Source organism: Mustela nivalis (genome assembly GCF_964662115.1).
Source record: "Mustela nivalis genome assembly, chromosome: 7".
NCBI classification, from domain to species: domain Eukaryota; kingdom Metazoa; phylum Chordata; class Mammalia; order Carnivora; family Mustelidae; genus Mustela; species Mustela nivalis.
The window spans coordinates 104,059,204-104,077,599 of record NC_139026.1 but is presented as its reverse complement, the minus strand read 5'-3'; the positions used below and the strand labels follow the sequence as shown (position 1 = coordinate 104,077,599).

The 18,396-nt window shown below is 46.9% G+C and overlaps 1 protein-coding gene across 5 annotated transcripts in view; it reads left to right on the top strand.

Annotated features, from left to right (window-relative positions):
- The window catches only part of NCAPD2 (non-SMC condensin I complex subunit D2), a 29,832-nt gene that overhangs the window by 8,867 nt on the left and 2,569 nt on the right, over positions 1-18,396 (top strand). For 4 of the 5 annotated variants that reach the window (XM_082742714.1, XM_082742716.1, XM_082742715.1 and 1 more), the window contains 24 exons: positions 1,726-1,801; positions 2,081-2,139; positions 2,618-2,796; positions 3,082-3,224; positions 5,327-5,454; positions 5,528-5,651; positions 5,818-5,965; positions 6,911-7,108; positions 7,434-7,568; positions 7,666-7,753; positions 7,848-8,025; positions 9,878-10,002; positions 10,360-10,596; positions 10,910-11,084; positions 11,367-11,451; positions 14,255-14,388; positions 14,763-14,895; positions 14,985-15,069; positions 15,146-15,313; positions 15,558-15,727; positions 16,760-16,871; positions 16,943-17,066; positions 17,148-17,303; positions 18,171-18,348. In XM_082742714.1, the coding sequence (XP_082598840.1) occupies positions 1,726-1,801; positions 2,081-2,139; positions 2,618-2,796; positions 3,082-3,224; positions 5,327-5,454; positions 5,528-5,651; positions 5,818-5,965; positions 6,911-7,108; positions 7,434-7,568; positions 7,666-7,753; positions 7,848-8,025; positions 9,878-10,002; positions 10,360-10,596; positions 10,910-11,084; positions 11,367-11,451; positions 14,255-14,388; positions 14,763-14,895; positions 14,985-15,069; positions 15,146-15,313; positions 15,558-15,727; positions 16,760-16,871; positions 16,943-17,066; positions 17,148-17,303; positions 18,171-18,348 (3,338 nt within the window). Of the gene's footprint in view, positions 1-1,725; positions 1,802-2,080; positions 2,140-2,617; positions 2,797-3,081; positions 3,225-3,633; positions 3,760-5,326; positions 5,455-5,527; positions 5,652-5,817; positions 5,966-6,910; positions 7,109-7,433; positions 7,569-7,665; positions 7,754-7,847; positions 8,026-9,877; positions 10,003-10,359; positions 10,597-10,909; positions 11,085-11,366; positions 11,452-14,254; positions 14,389-14,762; positions 14,896-14,984; positions 15,070-15,145; positions 15,314-15,557; positions 15,728-16,759; positions 16,872-16,942; positions 17,067-17,147; positions 17,304-18,170; positions 18,349-18,396 lie in introns of those variants that run through there. The other variant, XM_082742718.1, reaches the window with a different exon arrangement.

The following is an 18,396-nucleotide window of genomic DNA, read 5'->3' as shown; positions in this document are numbered from 1 at the left end:
TAAATTTTTTAAAATAAGTGTTTGGTTAGCAATTTTGAAATTCTTTTATATTTATACCAGGATTAAGGAAATATGTAAATGAACTCATGTTCTTAATATATACACAAATAAAAATAGATATGGGGGATATGTATATACACACACATGCCTCCTATTCTCTGCTGAGAGGACCTAAATAAAAACTATGATACTCCCAATAGCAGTAGGCCTAACTAGTGCCTCAAACTTGGTTCCTAGATGTCGGACTTCCATAAAAGAAACCAGGACTCTACTGAGAATGGTTAATTCCAAGACTGGGCCAGGGAAAGTACCAGATGAGCCTGAAACATCTTATAGTACAAGAAACTGGGAGAGTGAAAGTGAAGGGAGCATGTTGAAAGGACACAAGTCAAGTTGAAGGAACTCCCAGTGGTCAAATATGGGATAATCTGAGCAAACAAAATAGATAGTAGGAGGAATGGATTAAAACAGAATAAAAGAAATATCCATGAGTCTACTCTGATTTGAATAAATAATTGAGGGGGAAGGGACAGCTCATCCTTTGAGTGGCATTCCAATTAGTAAGTGTAGAAGGAATGATGGAGAAAGAAAAATCAGCATACAGGGCCACCAGGCTGGCCCAGCTGGGAGAGTATACAACTCTTGATCTTGGGGTTGTGAGTTCAAACCCCATATTAGGTGTAGAGCTTACATAAAAATAAAATCTTTTAAAGAGAAAGAAAAAAGACAAATCACCATATAGTAAATACCTCAGTAATAATTATGGCTGGCAAAAATCATGGACAGATGCCTAAAATAGTGGGCAAAATGTGATGAGAGACAAGATATTTGCAGTTTCAAAGTATCTCTCCACAAGATACTTAATTACTGCAAAGGGGGAAAATAGTAACTTTACAGAGGAGATAACCTGGCAAACAATGCCAAGGGGTCAAAGTTAACATAGTAATAAGGCTTTGATATCATGTATTTCTTGGTAGAATGCATTGAAAGGACCCAACCTCCCTTCTGCATTCATCTTGCCAAAAATGCATAACCTCAGTCTAATCATGAGAAAATAGTAAACAATCCCAGACGGAGGGACATTCTGTAGAATAACTGACTAGCATACTTCGAAAGTGTCAAGACTGTGAAAAACATGGGAGGAGACTGAGGAAACATGACAAATAAATGCTCTGTGGGATCCTGGGTGGGATTCTGGACCAGGAAAAGGACATAAATAGAACAACTGACAGAATTCACATAAGGTCTGTACATTCATTAATAACATCGAGTTAAGGTTAATTTCTTAGTTTAGGATAGATTCTTGTGCTGTGGTTATATAAGATGTTAACACTATTAGAGTGAGAAGTGTACGAACTTTGTATGGTTTTTTTGCCACTTTTGTAATTTCAAAATAAAAAAAAAGAGAGAGATCCTGAGTTTGTGTTCACTACTAACTACACTGAACGAGTCACACAACTGCTCGGAGACTTAATTCCTTTTCCCCTAAAATAGACATAATACCAAATGCTTTATTGAACTTAGAGATGTAATGAAACTCAAGTAAGGCTTTCGTTATAAAACAGGACAAATGTAAGATTTACTATTATTATAATAGGTTACTTCGAAATGAACTATTTTCGTGATTCAGCCAATAAAAGTAATTAACTCAATTTTCTACTATGGGTGGAATTTACCAGAAAGACCTCTCCTGTCTGTATTAATTGGTTTCTTTCATCTTTATAGCATTTCAGGCTGCCTTCCGTGCTCAGGGGCCGCTGGCTATGCTGGAGCACTTTGATACCATCTACAGCATTCTACAGTAAGTATAACGCACATGGCTAGCTGGTAGTTTAAGAACTGTTGGCTATTGACCCTAAATTTGCATGTTAGTCCTGAAATTCCAAATTACAGGTTCACTGGTAAAGGCTCTGGATGCTGAAATCTCTACTAATGAGCATTGACCCCAACTTAACACTGCATTTATTCAGTTTACCAATTTCACAGATATTTTTAAGTATTAGATTCTTCAGGTTTGATCTGCTCTAGAATGGGCTCTGCAGTTTCCTGTCTCACCCCCCACACTTTCTTTCCCTCATAGTCACTTTCGAAGTATAGATCCTGGCCTCAAGGAAGACACTCTGGAATTCCTGATAAAAGGTGTTTATGGGTCAGGGGGTAGGGGATGGAAGGTGTTTGTCACTGTTTGTTCGCTTACTGTTTCCTACATTTGATCAGCCATGTGATGATATCAAGGCTGTGGTGATTCAGTTGGTTTGGCTAAGCCCGGGGACCTTTGACCTATTAAGGTCTGTAATCTTGGTGGGCAATACAGAGTTGTGTGTGTTCGCTGTAAGGGCAGACCAACAAGAACTATTTCCTACTCTTGAACTACCCCTCTTTAATAGAGGCGGTTCTTCTAGTCACCAGAGAGAAACTGGGATGGTTGGAGTGAGAGAGTGGGGACAGGGCACATTCAGGGCGTCGAGGTCAGGGGTCCCAAAGGACTTGGCTTGTGTTGTGACCACTGAGAGATGAAACACAGATCTTTGGTAATCTGATGGCTGCAATTCCTGGGTGTTTTGAAGTCAGGATGTATGAGGAAAGTGAATGAAGCTGACTCTTCTGTCCCTTGCAGTGGTGTCCCGTCATTCCCAGGAACTTCCCACTGTCCTGGATGATGAAGCTTTGAGTGTGTCAGTCAGGAGCGCCCACCTAAATGCTCTCAAAATGAACTGTTATGCTCTGATACGCCTCTTGGAATCCTTTGAGACCATGAGCAGCCAGACAAGCCTTATGGACTTGGACCTTGGGAAGGTAATTTGGAGTTTCTGGCCTGGAGAGATAGGATGGGGAGAGATAGGGGAACAATTCTGAGAGTCCTTTCTGTCCTTATTTAGAGTATATGAGGAAGTACTCAAAAGTATCATAGCATATCCTTCTCTGACAAGAAGCTCTTCTATATTTTGGAATTTGTTTATGTCTTCTGTGTTCGTTTCTACCTCGTCTCAGTACTGGGTAGTTTTGGGCACTCAGACTAGCAGATCGTGACCCACTTTGTTTTCTTATTTTCCCTTAAATGTACATATGGTTCTTTTTTAGGGGAAGAAAGCCCGGGCCAAGACCGCCCATGGCTTTGACTGGGAAGAAGAGAGGCAGCCAGTTCTTCAGCTTCTAACACAGCTGCTCCAGCTGGACATTCGTCACCTGTGGAACCATTCAGTAATTGAAGAGGAGTTTGTCAGGTGGGTGGTTGAGATGGCTCCAGGTAATAGTGAGCTGTGAGGAGGGAAGACCTGCTGCTAGATATGTCTTCTTTCTGAATATGTCATTTCATGCCTCGAGTCTGTATAACACATACTCGTCACGCTGAGTTGTTAGGACGTGGATGACAAATGTTAGGAACTGCCATGAATTTCTCATCTTTAGTGCCCGTTTATTCATTGATGACAGTATTTACTGACCATCTTCTGGGTGCATGGCTGTATTATGACAGGCACTGGAAACAAAAGTTTCTGCCCTCTTAGAGTTTATTTATAGAGCAGAAGATGATTTTTAAAATAAGTAAAATATATGGTGTGTTTTATAGGTTATTACTGTGGAAACAAGAAAAGAGGGGATGGGGAGTTTGATGGAACAGAGCTGTGATCTTAAATCAGCTATTCAGGCAAGACCTCTTTGAGGTGGTGACATTTGAGCAAAGACCCAGAGGAGCCCATGTGAGCCATGAGAGGATCTGGAGGAATAACAAGGGCAAGGAAAGGAGCAATGGAACAGCAGGTACCAAGACCCCATGGAGGGCGTGTATCTGGTGTATACAGGTGACAGCAGCAAGGCTGGAGATAGGACAGTGGGGCCTGTGAGAGGGACAGGCTGTGAAGTCCCACAGGCAGTGCAGGGGCAACTGTGCAGCTCCTTGGCCCTTTGTGACTTTGGCATCTTCTCAACGTGATGTGGGGCCCTGCTCAAGGATTCCGAGCAGAGCGGCAAGGGATCCGACTTGGGCTTTAACAGCATCATCGCGCTCCGGTTACTGTCATTACTATGAAGGGAAGGAAAGAAAGCAGGAGACCAGTTAGGGGTCTATTGCAGTGACTTGGGCAAGAGATGGTGGGAGTTTAAAGCCAGGAATGGCAATGGAGATGGGGAGAAGTGCATGGATTCTGTACCTGTTTCCTGAAGGTAGAGCTTACAGGTTGAGCTGATGGATGTGTGTGAGGTCTGAGGGAGAGTCAAGGATGAAGCCCCCAGGGTTTGAGCCTAAGCTTTTGGAAGAACAGAGTTGGCAGTCATTGAAATAATGGGGAAGGCTGTGCAGCGTTTTTCAGGGGTGACAATTAGAAGTTCTGGTTTGCATATAAAGTTTGAGGTGCTTCTCAGACATCCAATCAATGTTGTCCAACTCTGATGTTGAATTCACAAATCTGGAGCATGGGAGAGAAGTCTGAGCTAGGATAGCCATTTGGGAATACAGTGTATCTACATAAATGGTATTTACGGCCCCAAGACTGAATGAGATTACTAAATCAGTAAGCATAGCTAGAGGAGAGCAGAAATCCTTATTGTACCCTGGGGAAGGGAGTCTGGCATCTGGCCAGATGAGAAGTGTGTTTCCAGGAGAATGGCATGGTCAGCTGCAACCAATGCAGCTAAAAGGTTGATCCAGATGAGGACTGGATTAACCATGACAAGTCTTTGATTACTTTCTCCTACCTTTTATAATATATTTGGGTTCTCTGTAGGCATCATAACTAGTTGAAAGACAGAGCACCTATCTAGAGTCAGCAGAGCAACATGGTGTAGAAGGTAATCCATAGAATGAAGAAAGGGGCTCCTGGGTGGCTCAGTCAGTTAAGCATCTGCCTTCAGCTGGGTTCATGATCTCAGGGTCCTGGGAACCAGCTCCACATCAGGCTCCCTGTTCAAGAGTGGGCTTCTCCCTCTACCTCTGACCCTTCCTTCTACTCATGCTTGCTCTCTCACTCTTTCTCAAATAAATAAAATATATTAAAAAAATAGAATGAAGGGGTGCCTAGGTGGCTCAGTGGGTTAAGCCTCTGCCTTCAGCTCAGGTCATGATCTCGGGGTCCTGGGATCGAGCCCCGAATCGGGCTCTCTGCTCAGCAGGGAGCCTGCTTCCCCCACCTCCCCTCTCTGCCTGCCTCTCTGCCTACTTGTGATCTCTGTCTGTCAAATAAATAAAGTCTTTAAAAAAAAAAAAATACAATGAAGAAAGCTAAAAGCGGCTAACTTTGGGGGCAGGAAAGGGAGAATGAATGAAGATGGGCCTCCAGTGGAATGGAATCCACACACCTGACTTCATCATCTCCCTCCCTTCCTTTCCCAGTTTGGTTACTGGCTGCTGCTACCGCCTCCTGGAGAACCCCACCATTAGTCACCAGAAGAACCGCCCCACCCGGGATGCCATCACGCGCCTGCTCGGTGTCGCCTTGACACGTTATAACCATATGCTCAGTTAAGTTAGCCCTCTGCTTTGCCCCACTTTTCCCATTTTGCCTATAATTTCTCAAATTTAGTACATCCACAGGTGCCACGGTGAAGATCATCCAGATGCTGCAGCACTTTGAACACCTGGCCCCTGTACTGGTGGCAGCTGTGAGCCTGTGGGCAACTGATTATGGAATGAAGAGCATAGTGGGGGAGATTGTAAGGTGACTTTTCTCTAAGTTTCTAATTCTCCTCTTTCTCAGGGGGAAGATACCGAAAGATCGGAAGTTCTCTGTGCACGATAGCTTTCTTAGACATGAGATAGCAGTCTTACCTCCCCTTGCTAGGAACTGAATTATCTTGTTTTGGCTATGTTTGCTTCCCTCATAGAGAGATCGGGCAGAAGTGTCCCCAGGAGCTGAGTCGGGACCCTGCAGGGGCAAAGGGCTTTGCAGCCTTCCTGACAGAACTAGCAGAACGCATCCCAGCCATCCTGATGTCCAGCGTGTGTGTTTTGCTGGATCATCTGGATGGAGAGGTACGTGGTCCCCCAGGGATCGATTCTTCTGGGGATTTTAAGTCCATTGCTGAAAGGCTGTTTCTTAGAACAAGAAGACGGCTTTCCCTTGAAGTCGGGTTATGTAAGCATAACTCGGTGGCAGTTTCTTCCCAGAGAAGCAGATAGTTATTTGACTAAAGAGCCACTGATTAATCCCCGTTTTAGTATCATTTGGGTTTATCCAGGTCTAATGGAGGGGATGGCAGTTCCACACCTTAGATCTAGTGAGAGTCACTTGGCTGTGATTTGGGGTCCCTTCCTCAGGACAAAGCCCCTTCCATTCTTCCTACCATCTAGCTTACACACACTCCAGACAGTGCCACCTCTCCATTCATTCTGCCTGGTTGCCGCTCAGACTGATGCAGGGCACTTCTAGGTGAACATCAAGGACAAAAACAGTCTACTCAGTCATCTAATCTAATCTAATTTAACTTCTTGTGCGAGACCCCATTCTCTGGCCCCTGGCCTGGCAAAACCCCAGTCCCTGTTCACCACCTTCTGCAGTGGACTTGCTTGGCACCCTAGGGCTGATTTGTACTTCGCCGTGTCTCATTCTTTGTCAGTAACATGTGGGGGGTGGGCATTGTTTTATTAGTAAGGACCAAAGGCTTTGAGTCCTCCGATGAAGGGTAGGAATGAATGTTTTTCAAATGTGTGTAGATGTGATGAGGCTTATGGGGAAAAAAATATTGGGGGCTCTTGTTTATTTTGTGCCTGCTTTCTCCTCTGAGCAGACACAGCCCCTTCCAGGGGCCTCAGGGATGAATACATAAGCAGCTGACCAGAAAAATTCATAGTGAAGCAAACTTATCCTTAACTTAAGGCCTTGCCACTTCTTTGTGCCTGGACAGGCTCAAGAGTTTGGGGAAGGAGAGTTAGGACTGGAGTGCAGTGCCTTAGACCAATTCTTTTTCCCTCTCTTAGAATTACATGATGCGCAATGCTGTGCTGGCAGCCATGGCAGAGATGGTTCTGCAGGTTCTGAATGGTGATCAGCTGGAAGAAACAGCCCGAGACACCAGAGACCAGTTCTTGGACACCTTGCAAGCCCATGGCCATGACGTCAACTCCTTTGTGCGGAGCCGTGTCTTACAGCTCTTTACCCGAATTGTCCAGCAGAAGGTGACTAACCTTCTGCATGGTAAAAATGTACAGTACTCTGTGTACAGGCCAAAGAACAAAGGAATCCAGTGTCCCACAGTAGAGTCTCGGAATCGGATTGTTACTGGCAATGATAAAGGTCTTCCTCTACCAAGGACAAGAATGCCTGGCTCCATTTAAGGATTACATTGTATCTTAACCACTACAAAGAGAAACTGTTTTATATCCCATAAAAAAGTTTCTTTAGAATGGGTGGGGAGCTTAGTTAGAGGGTACTTCAAGGTCAACTTGAGCAGAATGGCTGATGTGGGATGTGAGCTCACCCTTCTCTCCCTGCCCCACACAGGCCCTCCCCTTGACACGTTTCCAAGCAGTGGTGGCCCTAGCAGTGGGACGTCTGGCAGACAAGTCGGTGTTAGTATGTAAAAATGCCATTCAGCTGCTGGCCAGTTTTCTTGCCAATAATCCCTTTTCTTGCAAGGTAAGTAAGCTTGACCTACCCAAAAGAGAAGGAATTAAGTGGAAACAGGTATCAAATTCTGTGACTAGTGGCCCTGAAACTCATTTGATCTTTGTAGCTTAGTGACAATGACCTTGCTGGACCACTGCAGAAAGAAACCCAGAAATTACAAGAGATGAGGGCCCAGAGACAAGCTGCAGCTGCTTGTAAGTAGTTCCTGCATAGTCCCCACCCTAGACATGCTGCTCCCTGCCATCAGAAGGTCCAAGGAAAGAGTCTAAGTGAGACTTTCTCCTTCAGCTGCAGTGCTGGACCCAGAGGAGGAGTGGGAAGCCATGCTGCCAGAGTTGAAGGCTACTCTGCAGCAACTGCTAAAGCTTCCCCAGGAAGAAGAGATTCTTGAGGCTATTGCTAAAACAGAAACCAGTGAAGATGTGAAAACACGCATCCACCAGTTGCTTGCCAAGGCTAGTTACAAGTATGCGAAAGATTCTTTAATGTCCTTTTTATGTTTAGAAATAACTTGAGGAATAAGGTTTCTTTAAAATGAACTGTACTTAGGGTATGCTGCCACCAGGTGATGGTAGATGTTTTCATTGTAGTAATGTCCTGAACATCAGATTGATGCAAAAGGCATAGTCTGCAATTTTTTTATTGACTTATAATGTATTATTAGGAATACAGGTCTGTGAATCATCGGGTTTACATATTTCACAGTGCTCACCGTAGCACATACCCTCCCCAATGTCCATCACCTGTCCACCCTCTCCCTAGTAACCCTCAGTTTTTTTCTTGAGATTAATAAGAGTCTCTTAATGGTTTGTCTCCCTCCCTATCTCATCTTGTTTCATTTTTTCCCCTTCCTATTACTGCCTCCTGCCCTGCCTCTCAAATTCCTCATATCAGAGAAATCATGTGATAATTTTCTATCTCTGATTGACTTCTTTTGTTAAGCATGCTTTTGTACTTTTAGGAGTGTTAAAAGAAACTTTACAAACAACTAAATGTAAATGATATTATAATTAAAAATGCAAAAGCTCTCCATTTGAAGAAGAAAGCCTGTAATTCTAGCTCTATAATTTCAAGTTAGTTTTTTAAACTTCCTGGGCCTCAGTTTCCTTACTTGTAAAATAAGAGATTGATGAGGGACACCTGGCTGGCTCAACTCTTGATCACGGTCATGAGTTCGAGCTCCACATTAGACTTAGGCGTAGAGCTTACTTAAAATCTTTTTAAGATTTTATTTATTTATTTGACAGAGACATAGGGAGAGAGGGAACACAGCGGGGGAAGAGGGAGAAGCAGCCTTCCCACTGAGCAGGGAGCCTGATGTGGGACTCGATCCCAGGACCCTGGGATCATGACCTGAGAAGGCAGATGCTTAACGACTGAGCCACCCAGGCGCCCCTTAAAAATAAAATCTTTAAAAGATAATTTAGTACATTCACATAGTACAAAATTTAAAATTACAAAAAGGGCATGTATTGTAAAGTCCCTTCTAAACCTATTTCCCAGCCACTTAGTTCTCCTTTTCAAGAAAAGCAACCTTCTGAGTTGATGGCTCATTATTCTAGAGATAACATAGACATGTAATCAAACATACGTTCTTTTCCTCCCCTTCTAACACAGATGATCGAATTTCTACCCACTGATCTACCAACTGGCTTTTTTTTAATGGATCCATGTAGAGTAGTGTTTTTAATATTTATGCATAAATAGCTGTCTCGTTATTTCTTTTTTTTTTTTTTACCTCTTTTTTTTTTTTAATTTATTTATTCAACAGAGAGAGAGAGATCACAAGTGGGCAGAAAGGCAGGTGAGGGGGGAAGCAGGCTCCCTGCTGAGCAGAGAGCCTGATTCGGGGCTTGATCCCAGGACCCTGGGATCATGACCTGAGCTGAAGGCAGAGGCTTTAACCCACTGAGCCACCCAGGTGCCCCTTGCCTCATTATTTCTTAATGGCCACACGGAATCCCATCGTATGGATGTACCATAAATTAATCAGTTGTTGAACATTTATTTTTTCCAAACTTTGACTTAGCAAAGTTTTTAACCAGATGTTAGGAGTAAGTTTGTGACCTTTAAAATTTGAAAAGCATCATTTGAGGTTTTTTGAAGACTGTGAAGTCTTGTCACTTCAGAAATGGGAAAAGTGTTTTGATCTCTACTCTGAGTAGGTACTTCTCTACTTTGTAAGCATGAGAAGTGTTTCTTTTCTTTGGGGCAGTAGGTCTAGCTTCTTGATGGAACCATGAGGTAGGCTCCGTGACAGAAGGTTGCAGTGACACTCTTGTGGGTTCCAAGTTGGTAACAGGTGGATGTTCTTCTAGGCAGGCCATTCTTCTCACTCGAGAAGCCCTGGGCCACTTCCAGGAGTCTGAACCTTTCAGTCACATGGACCCAGAGGACTCAGAGGAGGCCAGGTTCCTGAATCTCCTGGAGACTATTTTCAAAGGTAATTCCTTCTCCCTTTTCAGTTAGCAAATAAAACATTTCAGCTAGAATTTGTGGGCCATTGACTTTATCCCAGACGCTGACTGGGCCAGCAGAACCCAGTGCTAAAGGAATCCAGGCACGGCTGGCCATGGCTCTGCTCTGGAATGGAAGCAGCCCGAGGGCCTCAGATTAATAGTCATACAGTGTGAAAGAGTGTTTCCAAACCACAGAGGACTTTAGAATCTTTATCGAGAAATACCAAGATAATTTAGAGTAGGTTCTAAATGTATACCTTCCCACTGAGGAAACACATCCAATAGCTGTTGGATTGTCCCATATGCCCTTGAGCAACAACCATCCCATAATTCTCTCTTAGGCCCAGCAGCTTCCACACAGGAGAATTCCCAGGGCCCCGCAAGGAACACGGGCCCAGAACGGACGGTCTGTGAAGACAAGCCCAGTGCGTCAGAGCCTGGGAAAACCAGGGAACATGATGAGCTGGTGAAGCAGGAGATGCTGGTGCAGTATCTGCAGGATGCCTATAGCTTCTCTCTGAAGATTACCGAGGCCATCAGCATCATCAGCAAGATGATGTATGAGAATACGACAACGGGTAGGCCAGCCTCCCTCTCTGAAAGGACTGGGTCTTGGGGCTGGAAAAACCAGTCTCATCCATATTTTATTGACGACTGTCTCCTCCTTCAAAAATAAAGGGATTTCTTTATTTTTTTTGGCTGCGTGCAGCCCCTTGGAGCATACACATGTTAGCACATACAGTATTTCCCGGGAGGGCCGTCTGGGAGTTGACGTTCTCAGGGAGAATGAGGAAAGCTGCCACTTGAGCGTTGCACACTAAGAAAGCTTCTAGCACTAAGTACTAAGGGAATTTTGCCAAGCGGTTGGATGACATGTGTCTGTCCTCTCAGTGGTACAGGAGGTGATTGAATTCTTTGTGACGGTGTTCCAATTTGGGGTACCTCAGGCCCTGCTCGGGGTGCGCCGCATGCTGCCTCTTGTCTGGTCTAAGGAGCCTGGTGTCCGGGAAGCTGTGCTTAATGCCTACCGCCAGCTCTACCTAAGCCCCAAGGGGGACTCCGCCAGGTCAGTGTGGTACCTTCACCTTTGTGGATGTTTCTGAGGCCAACCTCTCATAGGACGTCTGCACTCCCCTAAAGAAATGGCAGGGAACAGGGGCACAGTTCGAGAAGAGTTCTGAATCCATAGGCCTATAGATCTGGAATGGAGCTCAGGGTGGGAGTGGACTTCTAGTCAAGTCCATTCTCTGTGTTTACACAACGCTGTGTTTGGATAGCCCTAATAACCTGTTTGCCAGGTTCAGACTTAGCAGTTTTTAATGACCTCTATTCTCTGTTCTTCCCACAGAGCCAAGGCCCAGGCTTTGATTCAGAATCTCTCTTTGCTGCTAGTGAATGCCTCAGTTGGGACCATCCAGTGTCTTGAGGAAATTGTAAGTTTCCTTACTTCTTTTTTTTCTTCCTTTCTTTCTTTTTAAGCAATTTATCTATTTAAGTGATCTCTACACCTAGCGTGGGGCTCAAACTCACAACCCCAAGACCAAGTATTGCACATTCCACAGCCAGCCAGGCGCCCCCTTACTTCTGCTTTCTTTATTCATTTAATAAGTATCAGTGGTTACTGTCTGTTCAGCAATATACTCAGCCCCACAAAGTATAAGATTGCGTTCAAGTTCCCAACTTAAAAGGAACCAACAGTGTTTCGAGTAGCCAAAGGATGCAAAACATTTATAGAACGATGTAGCACATAGGTAGTTAGTGCACAAGTAGTGTTTATAGCAGCAATGATAATATAATAACACGTCGTATATGCCAGGCGCTACTCAGCAGTTTGCTCGTACGAACTTGTGTGATCCTCACACAATCCTATGGGGTGATGCTGTTTGTGCGCATTTTACAGTGAGAAGTCTGAGGCACTGAGAGGTTAAGGGACTCAGCTAATTACAGCTGGTTTGTGGGAGAGACTCAGGCAATAAGAGGTCTGGAAAACCCTTTTTTTTTTTTTTTTTTTTCAAAGATTTTATTTATGCATTTGAAAGAGAATGAGAGAGATAGCACCAGATGGGGAAGGGTCAGAGGGAGAAGAAGGCTCCCCACTGTGAGCAAGGAAGGAGTGTGATGTGGGGACTCGATCCTAGGACTCTAGGATCATGACCTGAGCCAAAGGTAGTTGCTTAGCCAACTGAGCCACACAGGTGCCCCAGGAAAACATACTCTTAACTTGTGTGTTACTCTGACAAGTCCCAAGAGGCAAAGAGAACAGTGTGGGGTAGGTGGTAGGACTTAAACGGGGTCTTGAGAAGTATGATATAGAGAATTAGAGAAAGGAGGGAAGACAGAGATGGAAAGTCAACAGAGTACAGAAAGTTCCAGAATGAATATCGTGTTCTGGATGGAAATTGTTACCTAGAAAAGATAATAAAGTGGGAGAGTAGGTTGGAACCGAACTGTAAAGGTCCCTGAAGGCCTTTCACGTGTCCTGGACTTTTTCCTTGTTTGCTGCCAGATCTGCTGTTTGGCATATTAGCATTTGGACTGCGCAGCCTGAAGGTGGAGGTGGTACTGACCACTGGCCTCCACTAGATGGAGCATGATACTGGCCACCTTTCCCTCCTTGGGGGAGATGGGGCTGGGTTTGGGGGGTGGGGGTGGCCCTGCTGGCAGACCCTGGCCTGAAGGCTTATAGGCTAGCTCCTGGCCTGGACCCCCTCCGGTGGGCAAAGCAGAGCTACTTCTACAGGGTGAGCAGAGTCATGGCGCAATGGAGTAGGCGTTTGGGAACAGATTGGTGGAGAGGAGGCTGCTGTCAGTGTGCAGCGTTGGAACACTGGACTCAGGGTGGGAGGCAAAGCTATGGAACTGCACCTTTTTTTATTTTTAAGATTTTATTTTTTATTGATTTATTTTACTTTATTTATTTTTAAGACTTTATTTATTTGAGAGGCACCTGGGTGGCTCAGTGGGTTAAGCCTCTGCCTTCAGCTCAGGTCATGATCTCAGGGTCCTGGGATCAAGCCCCGCATTGGGCTCTCTGCTCAGCAGGGAGCCTGCTTCCCCTCTCTCTGCCTGCCGCTCTGCCTGCTTGTGATCTCTCTCTCTCTGTGTCAAATAAATAAATAAAAATTAAGGGGAAAAAAAGATTTTATTATTTGAGAGAGAGAGGAGAGAGAGCACACATGAGCGTGGAGCAAGAGAGGGAGAGAGAGAAACAGACTCCCTGCTGAGCGGGGAGCCCAACGTGGGGCCTAATCCCAGGACCCCGAGACCATGACCCGAGCTGAAGGCAGATGCCCAACCAACTGACCCATCCAAGACCCCCAAAACTGAGTCTAAGACAGAGTTTAAAGGAAGAATGGGGGGGGGGAGGCACCTGGGTGGCTCAGTTCGTTGGGCATCTGCCTTCATTCAGCTTGGGTCATGATCCCAGGACCCCAGAATTGAGTCCTCATCGGGCTTCCTGATCAGGGCTAAGCCTGCTTCTCCCTCTCCCTCTGCCACACCCCCTGCTTGTGTGTGCACATGTGCATGCTCCCCCACCAACCACATAAGTAAATCTTTTTTAAAAAAAATAAAAATTAGGGGTGCCTGGGTGGCTCAGTGGGTTAAAGCCTCTGCCTTTGGCTCGGGTCATGATCCCAGGGTCCTGGGATCAAGCCCCGAGTCGGGCTCTCGCCTCAGCGGGGAGACTGCTTTCTCTCTCTCTCTCTCTCTCTCTCTGCCTGCCTCTCTGCCTACTTGTGATCTCTGTCTGTCAAATAAATAAATGGAATCTTTAAAAAATAAAAAAATTAAAATTGAAAAAAAGGAAGAATAGGTAAGACTACATGGAAAAAAATTAGTTCTAAATATATGTGACTAAGAGTGCTCTGGGCAAAATGAGAAGGCAAGGAAGGATGAAGCCTTCTGTTTTGCTTATTGAGTTGTGGTAACAGAAATAAGACCTATGAGAAATCTCTCAAATGTGGTCAGAACCACGGATCCGCACAGATTCAAACAAAGTCACTTTCAATACATTGTCTTAACAAATGTAGTTTTGAGGGCATGAGGGTGAAAAAGTGACAGAGCTGTAAGTACCTCCCCAAACCCTGAGATCATGTTCGAGCCTTCCTCCTCCTTCACCATGCCTAAGTGCTGCTTTTACCCACCTCAGATTCTCCGTGTTCTCGTCAGAGAAGTGGGCCGAGGACCAGGCAAATCATTATTTTCTGGCCTGAGCCTTTTTTCTTTTCTCTTCAGCTCTGTGAGTTTGTGCAGAAGGATGAACTGAAGCCAGCAGTGACCCAGGTGCTGTGGGAGCGGGCAACCGAGAAGGCCCCCTGCTCTCCTCTGGAGCGCTGCTGCTCTGTCATGCTTCTTGGGATGATGGCACGGTGAGGCTTGGGTCCCCACAGGCAGTAGGGATAAGAGGGCAAGGGAGGGAGGGCTCTGAGAAAGTTCCCTTCCCTTCAGTACCGGCAGTCAGGCCCAGCAGCTGTATGTGTGAGCTGGTTACCTCAATGAAAAGTAAAAATAAAAGAGTGCAAGTACCAGCCCCCAAACCCTTCCCCCCGGCCTGCCCAACAGAATTGATCAGATTCATTATAGCAAGAGGGCCTCTGAGGGCTAGCCGTGTCAGAGCCTCTTCTGTAGTGCTCCAGGGCTCTCAGAAAGCCTTGCGCCAAATCTGTTACCTACCCCACCTGGCACTGTCCCCTACAGAGTGCTGTTTCTGACTAGCTTTAACTCAGTGGCTTCATTCCCCTAGAGGAAAACCAGAAATTGTGGGAAGCAACTTAGACACACTGGTGAGCATAGGGCTAGACGAGAAGGTTCCACAGGACTACAGACTGGCCCAGCAGGTGTGCCATGCCATTGCCAACCTCTCTGACAGGAGAAAGGTATGTGGGGTCTCCAAACCCAGGAGAATAGGGATCCTCTTATCCACTTGCAATACATACCCATGTTTTGCCTTTGCTGTTCTCCACAGCCTTCTCTGAGCAAACGTCACCCCCCCTTCCGGCTGCCTCAGGAACACAGGCTCTTCGAGCGACTACGGGAGGTGATCACAAAGGGTGAGCTGTCACAAGGGCCTGGGGCAGAATCGAGTCCCTTGTCTACACTGGGTAACTTCTCCCTTCTCCACTTCAGGCTTTGTCCACCCAGACCCACTCTGGATCCCATTCAAGGAGGAAGCGGTGACCCTCATTTACCAGCTGGCAGAGGGCCCCGAGGTGATCTGTGCCCAGATATTGCAGGGCTGTGCAAAACAGGCCCTGGAGAAGCTGCAAGAGAAGAGCGGCACCCAGGAGGGCCCCAGTGAGTGGGCAGAGGGTCCCCAATGGGCAGCAGCCAGATTCTGCTGCTTTTCTTGTCGGGCCAGAAGCCTTTGCCAACATAGCTTCCTGCCACAGCCCCTGACCTCTCTCATACTGTCCTCTGTCACTTTTGTCACCCAGATCCGCCCTGTGAGCAAGGGGAAGAGCTTTCAGAGCAGGGTTTAAGGGCCCTATGAGACGTGATTTTGTCTTTTTCTCACTGCTTTCCTTCTCCCCTCCTCCAGAGAACACCCCCATGCTCCCCACTTCCCTGCTGATGAACCTGCTGTCCTTGGCGGGCGACGTGGCCCTGCAGCAGCTGGTGCATTTGGAGCAGGCAGTGAGTGGAGAGCTCTGTCGGCGCCGGCTTCTCCGAGAGGAGCAGGAGCAGAAGACGAAGGATCCCAAGGAGAAGGTGAATGAAGAGCCTGGGCGTATGGGTTTGTGTCCCATGCGTTGCCCAGATTTGTTTCATGGACTGCGTCATTCGCATAGTCACTTTGCCTCCTGGGGATCCCTGCTTTTCTACCCCTAAATAAAATGAGAAAGATGCTCTGCTCCTTACTGCTGTTATTCTGGGAGACATTAGTGAGAACAAAGACAGAGCAGTCCGTTCACGGTCACCCAGGAAGGGAGGCTTTAAGGAAACACGGCACTGAGTTAGGGACCTTAGCCGGCAGCACAGGCTGCCCCCACAGAGGCTCTCCTTGTGAGGACAAGCACACCCCCGCCCTCCCCTTTCCCATCAGCCTTGGTCACTGGGCCTGCCACCTGATGGGAACTTTGTGTTCTCCACTAGAGGCAGTGATGTCTTGCAAACCAATGAGACACAGAGTCTTGTAGCCGTAGAATAAGGTCTGACCTCTGTGACCTTGAACCACTGTCCACATGACCCATTTGTTGACTGTTTACAGGAAATGACATGATTCTCTGAGGGATGTGTTCAGAGGTGGAGGAATATGCTTTGGCAACTTGAATATAAATGCCATTTGTTCAGTTTTGAATTTGCCAATTCAGATTTGGCAACATGAAAACAAAATACAAAGACCTAGTTCTTTTCCTATTGAATTCAGGAGTCCTCCCTCTGCACAGACGCATTTGAAAGGTGTAGGAGTGAGTGGTTGTGCAGAGCTTGCCTTTCCCCAGATGTGTTCCTGCAAAATGAAAGATAGGCTGGGTGAGGGGATGGGGGTGCCCGGGTGGCTCAGTGGGTTAAGCCTCTGCCTTCAGCTCAGGTCATGATCTCAGGGTCCTGGGATCGAGCCTGCGTTGGGCTCTCTGCTCAGCGGGGAGCCTGCTTCCTCCTCTCCCTCTGCCTGCCTCTCTTCCTACTTGTGATCTCTGTCAAATAAATAAAATCTGAAAAAAAAGAAAAGAAAGAAAGATAGCCTGGGATGAAGATAGATGCTGCCCCGCATGGGCTGTGATGCCTGGTTTCTCCCCTCAGCACACCGGCTCTGAGACCACCCTGGAGGAGGAGATGGGACTGGCGGGCGCTGCTGCTGACGACACGGAGGCAGAGCTCATCCGTGGCATCTGCGAGAAGGAGCTGCTAGATGGTAAGACTGGCCGAAGGGTCTGCTCCCCAGCTGAGATAGCCTGTCCCAAACCGAGAGCTGTCTTCTGACAGGCACACAGGTACTGGCTGCCTTCATTCCACTTCTGCTCAAAGTCTGCAACAACCCTGGCGTCTATAGCAGCCCAGAGCTCTCCGCTGCGGCTTCACTTGCCCTGGGCAAGTTCTGCATGATCAGGTAGGCCCTGGGGAAGGAAGCGCCTGCTCTGAGAGAATGGGGATCGACAGGCTCCCTGATGGTCCTCTCCTGGCCCCCTAGTGCCACTTTCTGTGACTCCCAGCTTCGTCTGCTATTCACCATGCTGGAAAAGTCCTCACTCCCCATTGTCCGCTCTAACCTCATGATTGCTACTGGGGATCTGGCCATCCGCTTCCCCAATCTGGTGGACCCCTGGACACCTCATCTGTATGCTCGGTAAGAGAGCCCTCATGACACTTTCTTTCTCTCTCTCTCTCTCTCTTTTTTAAGATTTTATTTATTTATTTGACAGAGGGAGAGAACAAAGCAAGGGGTGTCACAGGCAGAGGGAGAATAAACAGGCTTCCCACTGAGCAGGGAGTCTGATGCAGGGCTTGATCCCAGCCAGGACTCCCAGATCATGATCTAGCTAAGGCAGACGCTTAACTGACTGAGCCACCCAGGCTCTCCCCTCATGAGACTTTAGCAGGCCTTGCCAGCTCCCAGAGGCTGCAGTGTGACCAGTATTAGAATCTTTAAAACTGTATTTGTCTGGTCTTCAGCATTACCCTGAACATCTGCTTGATACCTGACCTGTACAGGCCTTAGCTAAATATGGCCCAAAAGGGATTGGTGCCTCTGTTCAAAGCCTTGGCTACAAGCTTGGCCTCTTTCCCCAATCCCAGTTTTCTAACTTCTTCTAGAATGTCACATTAAGAAGGGGTAATAGAGGGGCGCCTGGGTGGCTCAGTGGTCTGGGTCTCTGCCTTCGGCTCCGGTCATGATCTCAGGGTCCTGGGATCGAGTCCCACATCGAGCTCCCTGCTCAGCGGGGAGTCTGCTTCCCCTCTCTGTCTCCCTCCCTGCCTACTTACGCTCTCTGTCTGTCAAATAAATAAAATCTTTAAAAAGGGGGGGGGGGTAATAATACAGTGATACCTGGCTGGCCCAGTCAGTAGAGCATAAGACTCTTGATCTTGGGGTCATGAGTGTGAGCCCCATATAAGGGGAGAATTTACGTTTAAAAAAAAGAAGTAGGGGCAATTGTTGCTGAGGGCCCTTCCTGCCAGTGTTGGTCCCAGTGAGTTAGGATTTCCTTCCTAGGCTCCGGGACCCAGCTCAGCAGGTGCGGAGAACAGCAGGGCTGGTGATGACCCACCTGATTCTAAAGGACATGGTGAAGGTGAAGGGGCAGGTGAGCGAGATGGCCGTGCTGCTCATCGACCCCGCACCTCAGATCGCTGCCCTGGCCAAGAACTTCTTCAATGAGCTTTCTCACAAGGTGAGAGGCAGCCAGGCAGCAGAGAGCTCACTGCTGAAGGAGCGGGCA